At 40.6% G+C, this 13637-nt stretch overlaps 1 protein-coding gene across 2 annotated transcripts in view; it reads left to right on the top strand.

Moving 5' to 3' along the window:
• The window catches only part of Exoc2 (exocyst complex component 2), a 168623-nt gene that overhangs the window by 85040 nt on the left and 69946 nt on the right, over window positions 1-13637 (top strand). For both annotated transcript variants that reach the window (XM_036187151.1, XM_036187152.1), the window contains exons 12-13: window positions 8749-8874; window positions 11437-11561. In XM_036187151.1, the coding sequence (XP_036043044.1) occupies window positions 8749-8874; window positions 11437-11561 (251 nt within the window). The remainder of the gene's footprint in view (window positions 1-8748; window positions 8875-11436; window positions 11562-13637) is intronic.

Here is a 13637-nt window from a genome sequence, read left to right as displayed (position 1 = left end):
TTTTCTTTGTATAAGTAAGTGCTCTGAGTTGACACTGGAGAAGATGGAGGTGATGCTAGAAGGGCCCGGAAGTAGTAGTTGGATCTGAGCAGGATGTCTCTTCCTTTCCCTCTTGAGCTGTAGGACTCAGGGGTGGCAGGAGTGGAAATAGCTTACCTGATGGCACTTGTGGCTTGATTGATGTGTCAGAGACAGAGTACCTGATTGCCTGGCAGATTCAAGCTTGGTGGTATTGATTGTAGCTGTCTGTTGAAGGCTCCTGCATGTGGGAAGCTGATTAGTATTTCAGCTGTCAGATACTGTCAGATACTGGAATACAATGCCTGTATTTTATCTAGAACTCTGTTGTCAGAGTGCCATGGTTTTCAAAGGTATCTTCGGCAACTTCATTTCAGAATGAAAGTGCGTCTTTTCAATCTAAAAACTGGGTCTTTAGGCTTCCTATTATAGTCACTGCACTTAGACAACTAACTCTGGAGAAGAGAAATGGACCCAGTTGTTTAAACCCAGACAAAACAGTGGCTAAGAACTGAGACATTTTGTGAAATAAAACCCAGTTTTAATGGATAGACTGAATATTAAAAGCAGGGAAAGAACTCTTGGTATCTTTTTGACAGTGACCTGTATTGAGGACTGGGGTAGGCCCTCCTGAGGACTTCAGTTTGTGAAAATATTAGTGTTACAGTTGCCCTGGCAGATGCCCCTTATCAAAGGAAGACAAGGACACAGAGTCAGTAGGAGGGCTTACCGACTTCCTCCCAGAGCTGGCACCCCAGATCTCCTTCCCTCCCTCTCCCCTCTCATTCCCCCCTTCACCCACCCCAGTCCTGGCCCTGAAGCCCAGGTGTGATCTTTGGAGTTTTCTCTATTGAGGAAAAGTGTCAGGGGATTAAAACCAGTGTTTTATGTTGGAGAAACTTAAGTATTTTTAGTTTTCTCAAAATTTGATGATTTTTACATTATAAAACCCTATTTTGAAAGCTTAAATGCATAGGGGGTTTGAGTACTGTGCTTTTCCAGCCTGAACGGAGTGACCATCCTGCTTCCGGTGCCCTGAGTGTAAAGCACCCAGTGCTCCGACCCATTGCACATGTTCAACTTTTTCCACTGCATAAGGATTAGTCTCTAGGAATTCCTATGAAATAGGTCCAAAATTAGAGTATGTCTTAAGGTTTCCTGGCAGGAAAAGCCTTTGGTTAACCCCCTGCTGGAATTCTCAAACGGACTTTGAAAGGTGGTCTTCAAAGGTCTTTTTCTTTGTTCCTAAAATGGCTGATTTTAACTCTTCAGAGCAGCTGGCTGTCTGGTAAACTGGGGGAAAGGCCATCAGCTTGCTCTGGCATCTTGGGATCTGTGCTCTGCTTAGGACTTCCAGAAGGACTTCCTAGAATTAGGGCTCAGTGAGAGACAAGTAGAAGAGGAGCCAGAGCTTATGTAAACAACAAGTCTTAAAAATAGACACACAACAGAAGGAAGGAACATTCAGACTCAGCTAAGGTTCTTTGAAGACTTGGAGGGCACATGTTACACCTGAGTAGCCTTTTTTAAAGTATTCACAGTGGTGTAGGGGCTGTAGGCAGTGTGCTCAGAAGCAGCTCAAGACGCCGAGTGCTCAAGGCCCAGAGTTTGATGCTCAGCACTGTAAAGCAACCAGCCAAGAAAATAAGATTTTAATGTTTTCAAATATATATTGTTAGATATTTGCTGAAAAAACTAAAAATACTTGTTTCTCCAAGTACCTTGAGATACAAGTTTCCATTTTCAGTTGAAGCTGATTGTATTTATACAGTATAACTCAGCTGTGCTTTTATTGATATTTATCTAAAATATAACTGTTAACCTTATATACACATTTTACATATAAACCTTTTAAATCATGGAGCTAGTAATACAATGCTGATATTGTCCTAATGGAAGAGTAGGTTGGTTTCCTTGTGTTAGATTAAATTGCAGTCCCCATTAGGAAACTGTTAGCTTCATTGAATTTTCTCTAAAACTATGAAAAATGTTTCCTTACCTAAGGCAGTAGATATATGTTGTACACATATTAAATATTTTAATAAAATTATACTTTTTATTTGAAAGCTGTAATGTGGTTATGCATAGGAGGGTTCATTATGGAGTTCATTTCCTGGAGATTGAAGGAAAATGGTTTTTCCCCTCAGTGGTTGCCATAGCATCCTGAGTGATAGCACTTGGCTTCAAGAGAAGGAAAATAAGACCCAACTGCAGGAAGTGCAGATTCATTCAAGTTGGTCTCCCTCTTTTCTCTGCAGCTTAGTCCTCCATTATTGGGAGCAGAACCCAGGGGCAGTATCTGGTTGCCGACTCCTGAGGGGAGTACTTTACCCGGACAGTTGTTCTTTTTCATGTTGTGGTAACAGTGTGTTTAATTTGGCTTTAGAAGAGGGAATGTTTAGCAGGATTTGGTACCTGCTTTAAATCCTGGAGCTCTATAGGGACAAGCAGGATAAAGTGGATGCGGGAGAGGGAAGCATGGGAAGTGCTGAGCCCAAAGCGGTCTTCTCCCCAGTCAGGAGAGGGCAAGCCTTTCCATTCTCCTAGGCCCTTTTTTTCAGGAGGAAGAGCATCAGGAATTTGGATTCCGAGTGCCCACATTAGAAATTGCCACTTTTGTCTGAAAGTGGCATAGGCACTTTTTAACACAATTGATTGTTGTATATGTGTGTGTGTGTGTATACACATATATACATACATACATATACATATACACATATATACATATATACATACATATATATATATATACATACACATACATATATATATATAATTTGACGACTATCTTAGTTTACTTTTCTGTTGCTGTAAAAAACACTGACCAAAAGCAGCTTGTAGTAGAGGGAAGGGTTTATTTTGGCTTACAAACTATAGTCTATCATTGAGAAATCAGCCAGTAACTCAGCAGGGCAGAGGCAGGAACCGTGGAGGCAAGAGCTAAAGCAGAAGCCATGGAGGAATGTTGTTTACTGGCTTGCTCTGCTCGCTTTCCTGTACCACCTAAGACCACTGCCCAGAGGTGGCATTCCTGCAGTAGCCTGGGTCCTCCCACAGCAATCATTAACCTGGGAATTCTGCACAGACATGCCTACAGACCAAAGTGATGGAGGTATTTTCTCAATTAAGATTCCTCTTCCCAGATAACTCTAACTTGTGTTAAGTTGACAAAATAACTAATGAGCACAATAACAATTTTACCTTTCAAAAAAAATTATTGAGACCAATAATTAGTGCCAGTAATTTCAACACTTTTTAAAAAGTGGTAAAGACTTTAAGAATTTGGTTTGCCTTTGGAATGGCATTCTGGGTCTGCACAGTGAAGTGAGACTTGCTGCATGCCATAGGGAACAGCTGGAGCACGTTCTTTGGTTGTAAGAGCACCTTTCCATGGGGTGCCCCAGCAGCTGGTTCTTTGTGGTTTACTATGGCTGGAAGACTTCTAGCAGTGAGGGCCACTTGAGGCCTAACTAATCCCGTCCTTTCTAACAGTAATTAAATTGAACTCTAAACACCAAGTACACATCGGTTCAAAATGGGTACAAATTATTTGGTAATTTTAAAATGGTGACTACTGCAAGTGCTTTTATTCTGTATTCTGTCATTTTTATAATTCTTTGGCTTGCATAATATAAGCATATTTTTCTCCATATAATCTACTTATAACTGCTGTAAAGTATAAGTTCTTAATAAAAGCACAAATCCTTGTTGGTTATTCCTGTACCTGCCTTATTATAAACTGTGTAACTGGCCAGTTAGCTGTACTAGTTAGTGTCTTGAATGTTCACATCTTTAATTTTGTTTTCAAAATGCATTTCCTTTTCTAAACTATTGTTTTGGATGATGGTAAAACACATACCAGAAACAGGGCCTAGAAACAGACTGGGAAGCTCCACTGTGAATGAGGTAAACTGTGTGGTGACCGTGACTCCCTTGGGTTAATTTGGATTAAATTATTCCCTTTAAATTGAGGAAATCTCTCTGTTGGAGCTTCAAATATATAGAGTCAGAAGATCAAAGAGCATTTTTATCTGTTGACACAGGTCTAATTCGTGAGGAATTTGTAATGTTGCCTTGATACACCCACCCCCACCCAGTCTTGGCATTGAAATTCCTCTGTGTGATGCTTGAAAGGAATCCTATCCTGCCTCTGCCTGGAGGCTCCTGGCCCTACATGTTTGGTCAACAAGCAACAGTGGGTGGTCGGGCCACAGCACAGGACAAGGGCCCGCTGTGCACAGGAAAATGTGTTCAAAGGTGTTTAAGGGTGGTGAGGAAGTGGGCTGCCCTCCTGAGTCTGGGGCTGTGGATCACTGTTCCCCCACTATTGTAGACTGTGAGAAACTTGCCACAGGAGGCATGAGGCATGAAAATACAGTCAGAGTATTCACCTGGCTCCACATCTGCATTAAGAACTCTTTTGCCCTTTACGCTGCTTATGTATAGAGCCTGTAAAACAATTTTAACCAATATTTACATTTAAAATAGGAAAATCCTTGCTTTTTAAAATTTGATATATGATAATCAGGATATATGACACATGTTTAGGTTTCCTGGAAGCCTTTGGAGGCTTTCTTTTTTATAGTCTTCTAAAAGTCCTTATCACTGTTTTGGAACTGATTGATAGAAGTTCACACATTAAGTTTGTGAGCTTCACAAGAGCTCTTTTTAAAATAATTAAAAGCTGAAGAGTTCCATCTAGTAGAAATTCTAGTTTGTGAAAATAAAATCAGAAATGTTTCAAATACATAGCAAATGGTGAAAAATTGTGACGTGACTGGGATTGACTGCTTTTAGTGTTCCTGGGAAGTAATGTGTGTTAACCCCCCCCCCCCCCCCCCCACACCCAGACAGGGTTCTCTGTGGTGCAGCCCTGGCTGTCCTGGAACTCACTCTGTAGACCAGTCGGTCTTGAACTCACAGAGATCCACCTGCCTCTCCTCTGCCTTCCTAGTGCTGGTATTAAAGGCATGAGCCACCATGCCCAGCTGATACTTCTAAATGCAAATTTCCAACTCATTTTCTCTTAGTAAAACAAGAGTTCTGTTCTGTGTTTTTATTATTTCAAAAATAATTTCCAGATTTAATGTTTGTTTTAATTTGTTTATATCGGCTTGCTTCAAATTAGAAGAAAGAAGCATATAAAGAAAAACATTCTTTTTTAAGGATGTTGCTTCCACAGGTTATAGAAATTTTAACTGAAAAATTAAGACAATAACTTTTGATCATCAGCAATGAAGAAATGTCATTGTGTATGTGTTTATGTTAAGTGTCTTTCAAGGTCTTTTTCTTTCAGACATTTGGTAAAACTGTAAATTAGACACCAGTGTGTGGAAGCCGAGGGTGCAGCTAGATGCTGAGGATCCTTCTAGAATCGTGTTGGCACTGTTGCCTGTACCACATGAACTGTTCGAAGGAAGCACTGTTCCTGACTTGTGCTGCAGGGCTGTGTGCCTGCTTGAAATGTTATCTCGAGTCATCTCTCCATGGCAGTTCTCCAGTAGATAGATTCCACAGATCTCAGGGCAGGGAGGTGACCTCATTCATTCACTCACTCATTCATTCATTCATTCATTCATTCATGGCATAGTTTGCATCTGTGCTCAATGTGAAGTGTAAACTTTATAATCATATAACACTGCTGATCAAGCCCCAAATTGTAGAGCTGGGGAGCAAAAAGAGTATATTTTCCATTTTGTTCATACAAATGATGCAATTGAAACTCTGAATCATAAAATCATATTTTAGAGGTAGAATAGTTTCATGGTTGCATTGTTAAAGCATTAATCTTTGTAGCTTCATTTTTCAACACACTGATCTGCTACTGATACCTATATAACTTCTTCACATGAATTCCTGCTGCTGTTCCTAATGTGGGGGGACATTTAATAACTATTAAGTAAATATAATAACCTCATATTTGATGATGAGGCTTTTAAAGTTTCCCTTGTGCTGGAGATGTAGCTCAGAGGTTAAGTGGAGACAGTCCTGATCCCCAAGTACTGCCAGTAACCCCTCCCCCTACCCAGTTCTATTCAGCATAAATCATAAGAGTTTGTTTTCTAAGAAAATTTATGTCCAAGAAAACAATTGGTCAAAATTCATGTTAATTTAATATTATTTTGAAAAGAACAGGGTCAGACATGACATTACAAAACTTTGTTCCCTGTCACCCACAGAAGGGCCCAGTGCAAATACTCTAATGAAAACCTAAACTTGAGTGCCACTGGAGACCGTTCTCCTCTGCTGATCCCCAGTGGCCAGGTCTGTGAAGTATCGAAGAGAATATACAAAGTGACATCGTCTTCAGTTGTATGTGCTTTCAACAATTACTTCATTTTCAATTATGTATGTGTGTCTGTGCACATACATGCCAGTGTCTAGGAGGCCAAAAGACTCCCCTGGAGCTGGTCCCATGTGGATGCTAGGAGCTGGGCTTAGGTGGTCTCCAAGAGCAGCAAGTGCACTTAACCGCTGAGTCCTCTCTCCAGTCCCAGTGTGTATATAGACTTTGTATAATGAACAGTTATTTCAAGCCCTTCATGTGGTACTTGTATTTTAAGGTAAAAACAATCAAGGGAAAAAGGCTAACTTTTTCTGAATTATTTTAAAGTCTTTTGCTGATTTTATAGTTTAAAAAATGTGTTTCTTTTGTTCTTCATTGTCTTACAGGACTACTCACTGTCGAAGTGACTTCATATTTGTAATCATTGAGAAATAAAAGTATTGAATCCTGTAACTGAAGCTTCAAAAGAATTGTCAGATTCTGAGAGGCTTTTTGATTTTTAACATGATATAGTTTGTGATAAATGGTTTGTTTTAAATGTTTGAATAAATTTCCTCCCCAGAGCATAAGCCTTCTAGTTTCCTGTAGCACACTGTGAGACCTTTCTTTCTCTTGTCAGAAGGAACTAAACCTCCTGGAGAGAAACTCATTCCTTGGTTAGTGCTCACCACTTAGTTGGAGGGTTCAAGGCTTGCGTGCAGCCCTGCAGCGCCACCTTCTGGTCATTCAACTCACAGCGCTTACAAAGATGTTCCAGTTGGACCTGCTGGGCACATGCTGTTTCACCTAACTTCTCTGAGTTAGCCTTACTGGTATTGCTAATGACCAGTTCAGAAAGCCTTTCCTGTGTAGCCAACAGAGCACTGATGAAGTGCTTTCTGATGCAACAGAATATTCCTACTACAGATTCTGTTATTAAAGAAAATGATAATCCAATCTTCAAGTTTCAAAAGTCAAGCCTTGCTTAAACTCCAAATAATAGAAAACCATTTAAGTTAAAATACCAGTTACAGAGAAAAACATTTTCTGAGGATCCACTTAAGCAATGGTAATTGTAATATTTGTAGGAATGTAGATAGTTTATTTTCATGAGACCTGGAAATGTTTCCTTCTTAATCATAAATATATAGCCTCAGATCCTATAAAAGTAATGTGCAACACATATTTATAAAATAAATGCATTTTGTGAAGTTTTTAATATCCATGTTTATAAACATTAGGAATTTTCAGGTATTTTTAATATGTTACTAAGTTTAAGCCCTTTTATATTTTTCTAGTACATCAGAAAATTCATGTTTTGACATTTCTTGAATTCCATAATTAGTAACAGTGGAGTGTGTAAGCTACAATGTCAAATGTCATAAATCATGAAAAGTTCCATATAGATTTTCCTGTTTAATGTGGAAAGGAGTCAAGTATAAATTATTCCACCCTACCTGACTTAACTCCTTTTGCTGTTCCCATTCCAAAATGCTGTGCATAGGCAGCTGTCAGGGACAAAGGTTTACTCCTGATCAGTCCATGATGGTGAGATACAGGCAGCAGATTCTGTCGACAGTCAGGAAGCCGAGGGCAAGGAGTGCTTGTGCTCAGCTAGCATCCTGTACAATCTAGGACCCACCTTAGAGAACGGTGCTGCCCACCTCAGCATGGGCCCTCCCGTCTCTGTTAACGCAGTCAGCATAATCCTCCCTGCTGTGGAGGAGACTCACCGACAAGGCCATTCCAGATCCTGACAGTTAATAGCAACCACCACACAGTTGTGGCATTATGTTGTAAATGTGTATGTGCAGCAGTATGAGAGACAAGGGCCAGAAGCTGGTAGTTTCCTTTCTAAGCCTGGATCTTGTTTTGTAGAAGTTGACTTCTTAATGTCTACATTTGTAGTATAGCCACATCTAATTTTGCTGTATTCATCCTTTTTAAAAAATTAATTAATTAATTAATTAATTAATTTTACATCCTGGCTGCAGTTTCCCCTCCCTCCTCTACTCCCAGTCTCTTCCCACCCCTCTTCCGTTCCCACCTTCCCCAATCTACCCCTCCATTTCTGTTTAGTAAAAGACAGGTGTCCGTGAGGATCACCAAAACATGGCATATCACATTGCTGCATTCATCATTAAATTATGCAATAACTGCACCAAGATGTCTCTTAGAACTTTGTTTTAAGCTAGAATGGTGGATCAAGTTTTCTACATGTGTCATAATGGAATGACTGTAGATCTGTTGAGGGCTATACATAGCTCGGTGGCAGAACTCTTAAATGAGGCTCTGAACTCAGTCCTCAGCACCATAAGAAATTTAAAAAAGCAAAAGCTACTTGGAGAAAATTTTATTTAAATTCTGTATTTAAAAGAGTGCAATGATTGAGCAAGAAATAGCCTTGAAGAAGCTCTACATTAGATCAAACCACACAATAATAGGTAATACCATCTCTCTTCTAGGTAACCCAGGCCCACACAGCCCCAGGCTGGACCTAGATAGTGATGTACGGCCCTCGGTGTTGGGCCATCTCAGCCAGACAGCATCACTGAAGAGAGGTAGCAGCTTCCAGTCGGGTCGGGATGACAGTAAGTTATCACCCCACCTCTACGTGATCATTCATATTTGTACACCTCCGAGGGGATGTGGTAAAGACCACTCCATTCCATACTTAAGAAAATTGGCAGGTGGTAAAAAGATGAAGGAGAATATGATACTCTTGAGTTCCCCCACGCTGCACGGGGTGGGCCCTGGAACCACACTACTTAGGCACAGGCCTGGACGGCTGAGCAATGCTAAGTACTTACAGTACTTCTAGCACCCCAGAGTCTGTCTGACAGCGCTGTCCAGCCACTGGGTCAGCCTCCGCCACTGCTGTGAACTGGGACAATATAATTTACCCACTAATCTACTATAAAGACCCGGTGAATTAAGCTTTTGGAATCAGTTTGCTGTTTTTACATACTAATGTTAAGTCATTTTCCCATCATAAAATGGTTTCAGTTATAACCCTTACTACTGGATTTAAGAAAGGAGCTGAGTTTACTCTCTCTCTTTTTTTTTCCCTCTGGGTTTTTTGTTTGTTTTATCCCTGCCCCTATTTTGTTTGTTTTTAAGTCAGTGAGAAATCAGGATTCCCTCTTTTTTTTTGGTGCTACAGAATGCTTTTTATGATCAGCTGCTTTGAGACTTGTGTGTGGAGCATGTATGAGTATGGGTAATTAGATGTCTGCACTGCCTGCTGTATACATGCATGCGTAGAGTGCACAGGGACATGTCAGACCATTGAGAGCTCTGCCAGCTTCAGTGACCACAGGGACTTGAGTTCTGCCCATGTTGCTTTCATTTATTTCCCAGCAAAGAATACATGAGATAAGGAGACAGGTTAGTGTTGCACAGTAGGAATGCAGAGCAGAGGTCAGAGAGCTACATGGAAGAATCACAGTGCTTTGAAATACTGTTCTTGGAGAAAATACCATGTAACTGCTATAGTCAGTCAAATCTTTAATGCTTCAGTGTAAAGAGTTTAATTTAGGAGCTGGAGAGATTGCCCAGCAGTTAAGAGCTCTTGCTGTTCTGGCAGATGGTTCAGATGTGGTTCCCAGCACCCACGTGGTGGCTCACAACCATCTGTAACTCCAGTTCCAGGGGATCCAATGCCCTCGTCTCATACCTATGGGCAGCAGGTCCCATGATGCACATACATACATGCAGTCAAAACATACACTCACACAAGTCATTTAAAAACAGATTTAAATTAATTTCTTTAAAAGATTTTCTTAATTTGGACCCCTGACACTCCTGGTCATGGCCTGTGCATTCCAGGAAACATGCTGTCTACCATTTGTAAAATAGTTTGGCGTTATCATTTACTGTTAGGGAAAATAGCCATATTGTCAGATGAAATCTGCTTCTTGGTAGACTTGCCTGCTCTAGAAACTTTGAAGGCAGAGTTTGTTCAGTTACTCTACAGTCCAAATAGACCAGGACAGCTGTCTGAGAAGTTCACAGAGAATCTAGGTTTTCACTAGAGGAACAAATCAAAGTTTATAGTACCCTTAGATATAAAGAGCTGTATCTTTTACTCATGAAAATGAGCTTAAAACTTTCCCCCACAATATAGAAATGCTGTCAAGCATGCAGGGGCACTAAGCTGGCAAAAGGAAGCCTCAGTGGTTCTTAAGCATATGCAGGTCCGTGCTCTCATTCATGACAATAACAGTTTTAAAGGCCGTTAATACTTCAGTCCCACAAAGCCCCTAGGGATCTTGTTATGTTTTGTCTTGGGTTTGGGGGCTTGTTGGTGAGAATATCACAAAGCTGCTGCTTTCCTGTTTCTTCTGCAAGTGGGCAGACACCCAGAGGCTGAGTAAGGGTTAGGACTGGACCCTAGAGTGGCTGCTGTGTACTGGCCTGCCTGTGGCTGTGTAGGAGCAGTCAGCAGGCAGCAAGGAGGGAGAGAGGAACCCATAGGCAGAGGGCACAATGGTCTCCTAGCTGAAGATAGGAGAACCAGGAAATGGCCTATATTCCTGAATTTCTCCGTTTGTTTTCTACTGTTACTGAGGTCTTAGTACACTTTTCATCTCATTCATCAGTGTCTTGGAATGCTGTTCTTTATGGAATTGCACTTGAATGTGTTCCTGATTCTTGACTGAATTTTCACCACCTAGGATGTTTACTGATAACTTCCAGCAGATTTAGATTTGTCTCTAATCATTGTCAGCAGGCCTTAACTCAGCCTTTTCTTTGCTGACTGAAGGTTTGACTTTAATTTATTTACTTTTAAGTGTTTTATTTTTAGAGGTTTTTTCACTTTTTGTATTTTGCACCACATTCATGCCCTGTGCCCCTGTAGGTCAGAATAGGGTGTCAGATCCCTAGGAACTGGAGTTACAGAGAGTTGTGAACCACCACAGGAGTATTGGGAATTGAACCCCAGTTCTCTGCAAGAACAAGTGCTCTGTGCCATCTATGGAGCCCCCATGTTTGGCTTTTTTAAAGAGGAACTAACCCCTCCCATGCCTGACATTGCCTGTATGATGCTGAGGTAAATGCCTTCTCATTAGAAAGAAGGGAAGGGGGTGTCCCAGTAGGTTTTTCTTTCTGATTCAAGTATGTATTCATAGTGTTATTCTTTTATCCTTTAGCTTGGAGGTACAAAACTCCCCACAGAGTGGCATTTGTTGAAAAATTAACCAAGCTTGTGTTAAGTCAGCTGCCTAACTTCTGGAAACTCTGGATTTCATATGTTAACGGAAGTCTTTTCAGTGAGGTAGGTATATACTTCTGACTATAGGTGGAGCTGCTCTTAAAACTTAAGGTTTTGAGGTCCTCTTTTCAAGACTCACAAGTCTGGCACCTTTATCCATTCTCATTTATAAACTTTATTATAAAAGAAACTTTCAAGTAAATAAAAACATAACCTACAAAAATTAGCCATTTTCACATGTTTAAGATTAATCAAATGCATTATAAATCCCTGTGACCTTGAACCTGTTATGTGATTGTCTGGAATGTAGTTTTCTTACTGTAAACGGGGACTAGCAAGGTTCCCTGGCTCAGCAAGTGGTTCTGAAGGGTAAATGAGATGCATATCTTAAGAAAGAAGACTAGACATTGTTTTAGAGATTCAGAATCGAATGGAGTGCCAATCAGACCAAACTGTGTGGACGTTGTTATGTAAGGCCATAGACAAGAAGGAACCTTGGAGCTGGGCCAAAAATCAGAGTTCCCAGTGGAAAGAAATTACTAATCACAAATCATCTGGGCCCTTACTTGTCTGGTCCCTTACTTTGTTCGTACGTTTTATAAACCTGAACACTTTCAGGGTGAACATCTTTTTAATGTAATGTTTTTAGTTTATTCCTTGAGAATCTCACATATGTATATGATGTATTTTGATCACATCTATCCCTTTTTCCCTCTAACTCACCCTGGTTGCCCACAACAGTCCCCTCCCAGCTTCATCAAGTAGCCCTGACTGCCTGTCTCCCACCACCACCCACAGAGCCCTGTGTGTGATGTCTGTGCATATGGGAGTTGGGCATCCACTAGGGTCAGCTATAACCTTCCGGGACACATATCTCCAAAGAAAAATGGTTTTTCTCCCTCAGCAACCAATGTCTGTCAGTAGCTCCTAGGGTAGGGTTGGGGCCTCAAGAGCTATACCCTGTCCTGCTTGAATTTTATGGGCTTGACTTTGTGTAGGTTGTGGTTGAGTAGCCACAGCCGCTGTGAGTTCATGAGTTCAGCAGACATGGTGTGTCCAGAAGGTGGCACATCACAGCACTTCTCCCTGACCTCTGGCTCTTCAGTCATTCTGCAGTTCTTCTGTGGGTGGTCCACTTAGGGCTGAGCGTTCAGTCATTTATTCTTGGTACTTTGACCAATTATGAGTCTCTGCCCACTACAGAGAGAAGCTTTTCTCATCAAGGTTGATAGAAGCACAGTAAATAGCCTATTTCCTGAGCAATTGAATTCATACTCAGAAAGACTTTATCTTTGCCTCTATTTTAAAGTGTGCTCCCTCTTTTTTCCTCCAGAAGTTTCAGAGTGTCAGGTTTCATGTTGAGGTCCTTGAGCCATTTGGTGTTGAGTTTTATACAGATGAGATATAAGGATCTAGTTTCATCAGCTTGTAGGTGCAATTTGTGGAGATGCTGTGCTTTCTCCAATGTATATGTTTGTTATCTTTGTCAAAAATCAAGTGGCTGTAGGTATGTAGGCTTACATCTGGGTCTTCTGTTATTTCCCATTGACCTCCATATCTGTTTTGTACCAGTGTTGTACTGTTTTTATGACTGTGGCTCTACAGTATAGTTTGAAATCAGGGATGGTTATACTTCCTGCAGTATTATCTTCACTCAGAATTGCTTTGGGATCTTTTTTACTGCCATATGAATTTTAAGATTTTGTTTTTCTATTGAAGAATGTCTCTGGACTTTTCAAGACTTTTAACAGGAAGGGATGCTGGATTTTTGTCAAGCCTTTTCTGTGTCTATCAAGATGACCATGTGATTTCTGTCCTTGAGACCATTATGTAATTTATAACATTAGTTGATTTATGTATATTTAATGATCTCTGGACCTCTGGAGTAAAGCCCACTTGTTCGTGATAAATAAATGTGTTCTTGAATTGGTTGGTTGGTTGGGAAGTTTTTTTTTTTTAACATAATTTCCTTATTGACTCTGGGAATTTCACATCATGTACCCTAATTCAGCTTACCTCTCCGTCCCCCCCATATCCTCCTCTTACTCCTGCAGTGCTCCCTGAAAAGAAAATTAAAAAAAAAAAAAAAACCCAAAACCTCAAAACAAAGCAGGCAGTCAAACAAACAAAAACAAGAAC

The sequence above is a fragment of the Onychomys torridus genome, chromosome 5, assembly GCF_903995425.1.
Source record: "Onychomys torridus chromosome 5, mOncTor1.1, whole genome shotgun sequence".
Lineage (NCBI taxonomy): Eukaryota > Metazoa > Chordata > Mammalia > Rodentia > Cricetidae > Onychomys > Onychomys torridus.
The sequence above is the reverse complement of the archived record's forward strand: the minus strand, read 5'-3'. Positions and strand labels throughout refer to the sequence as shown.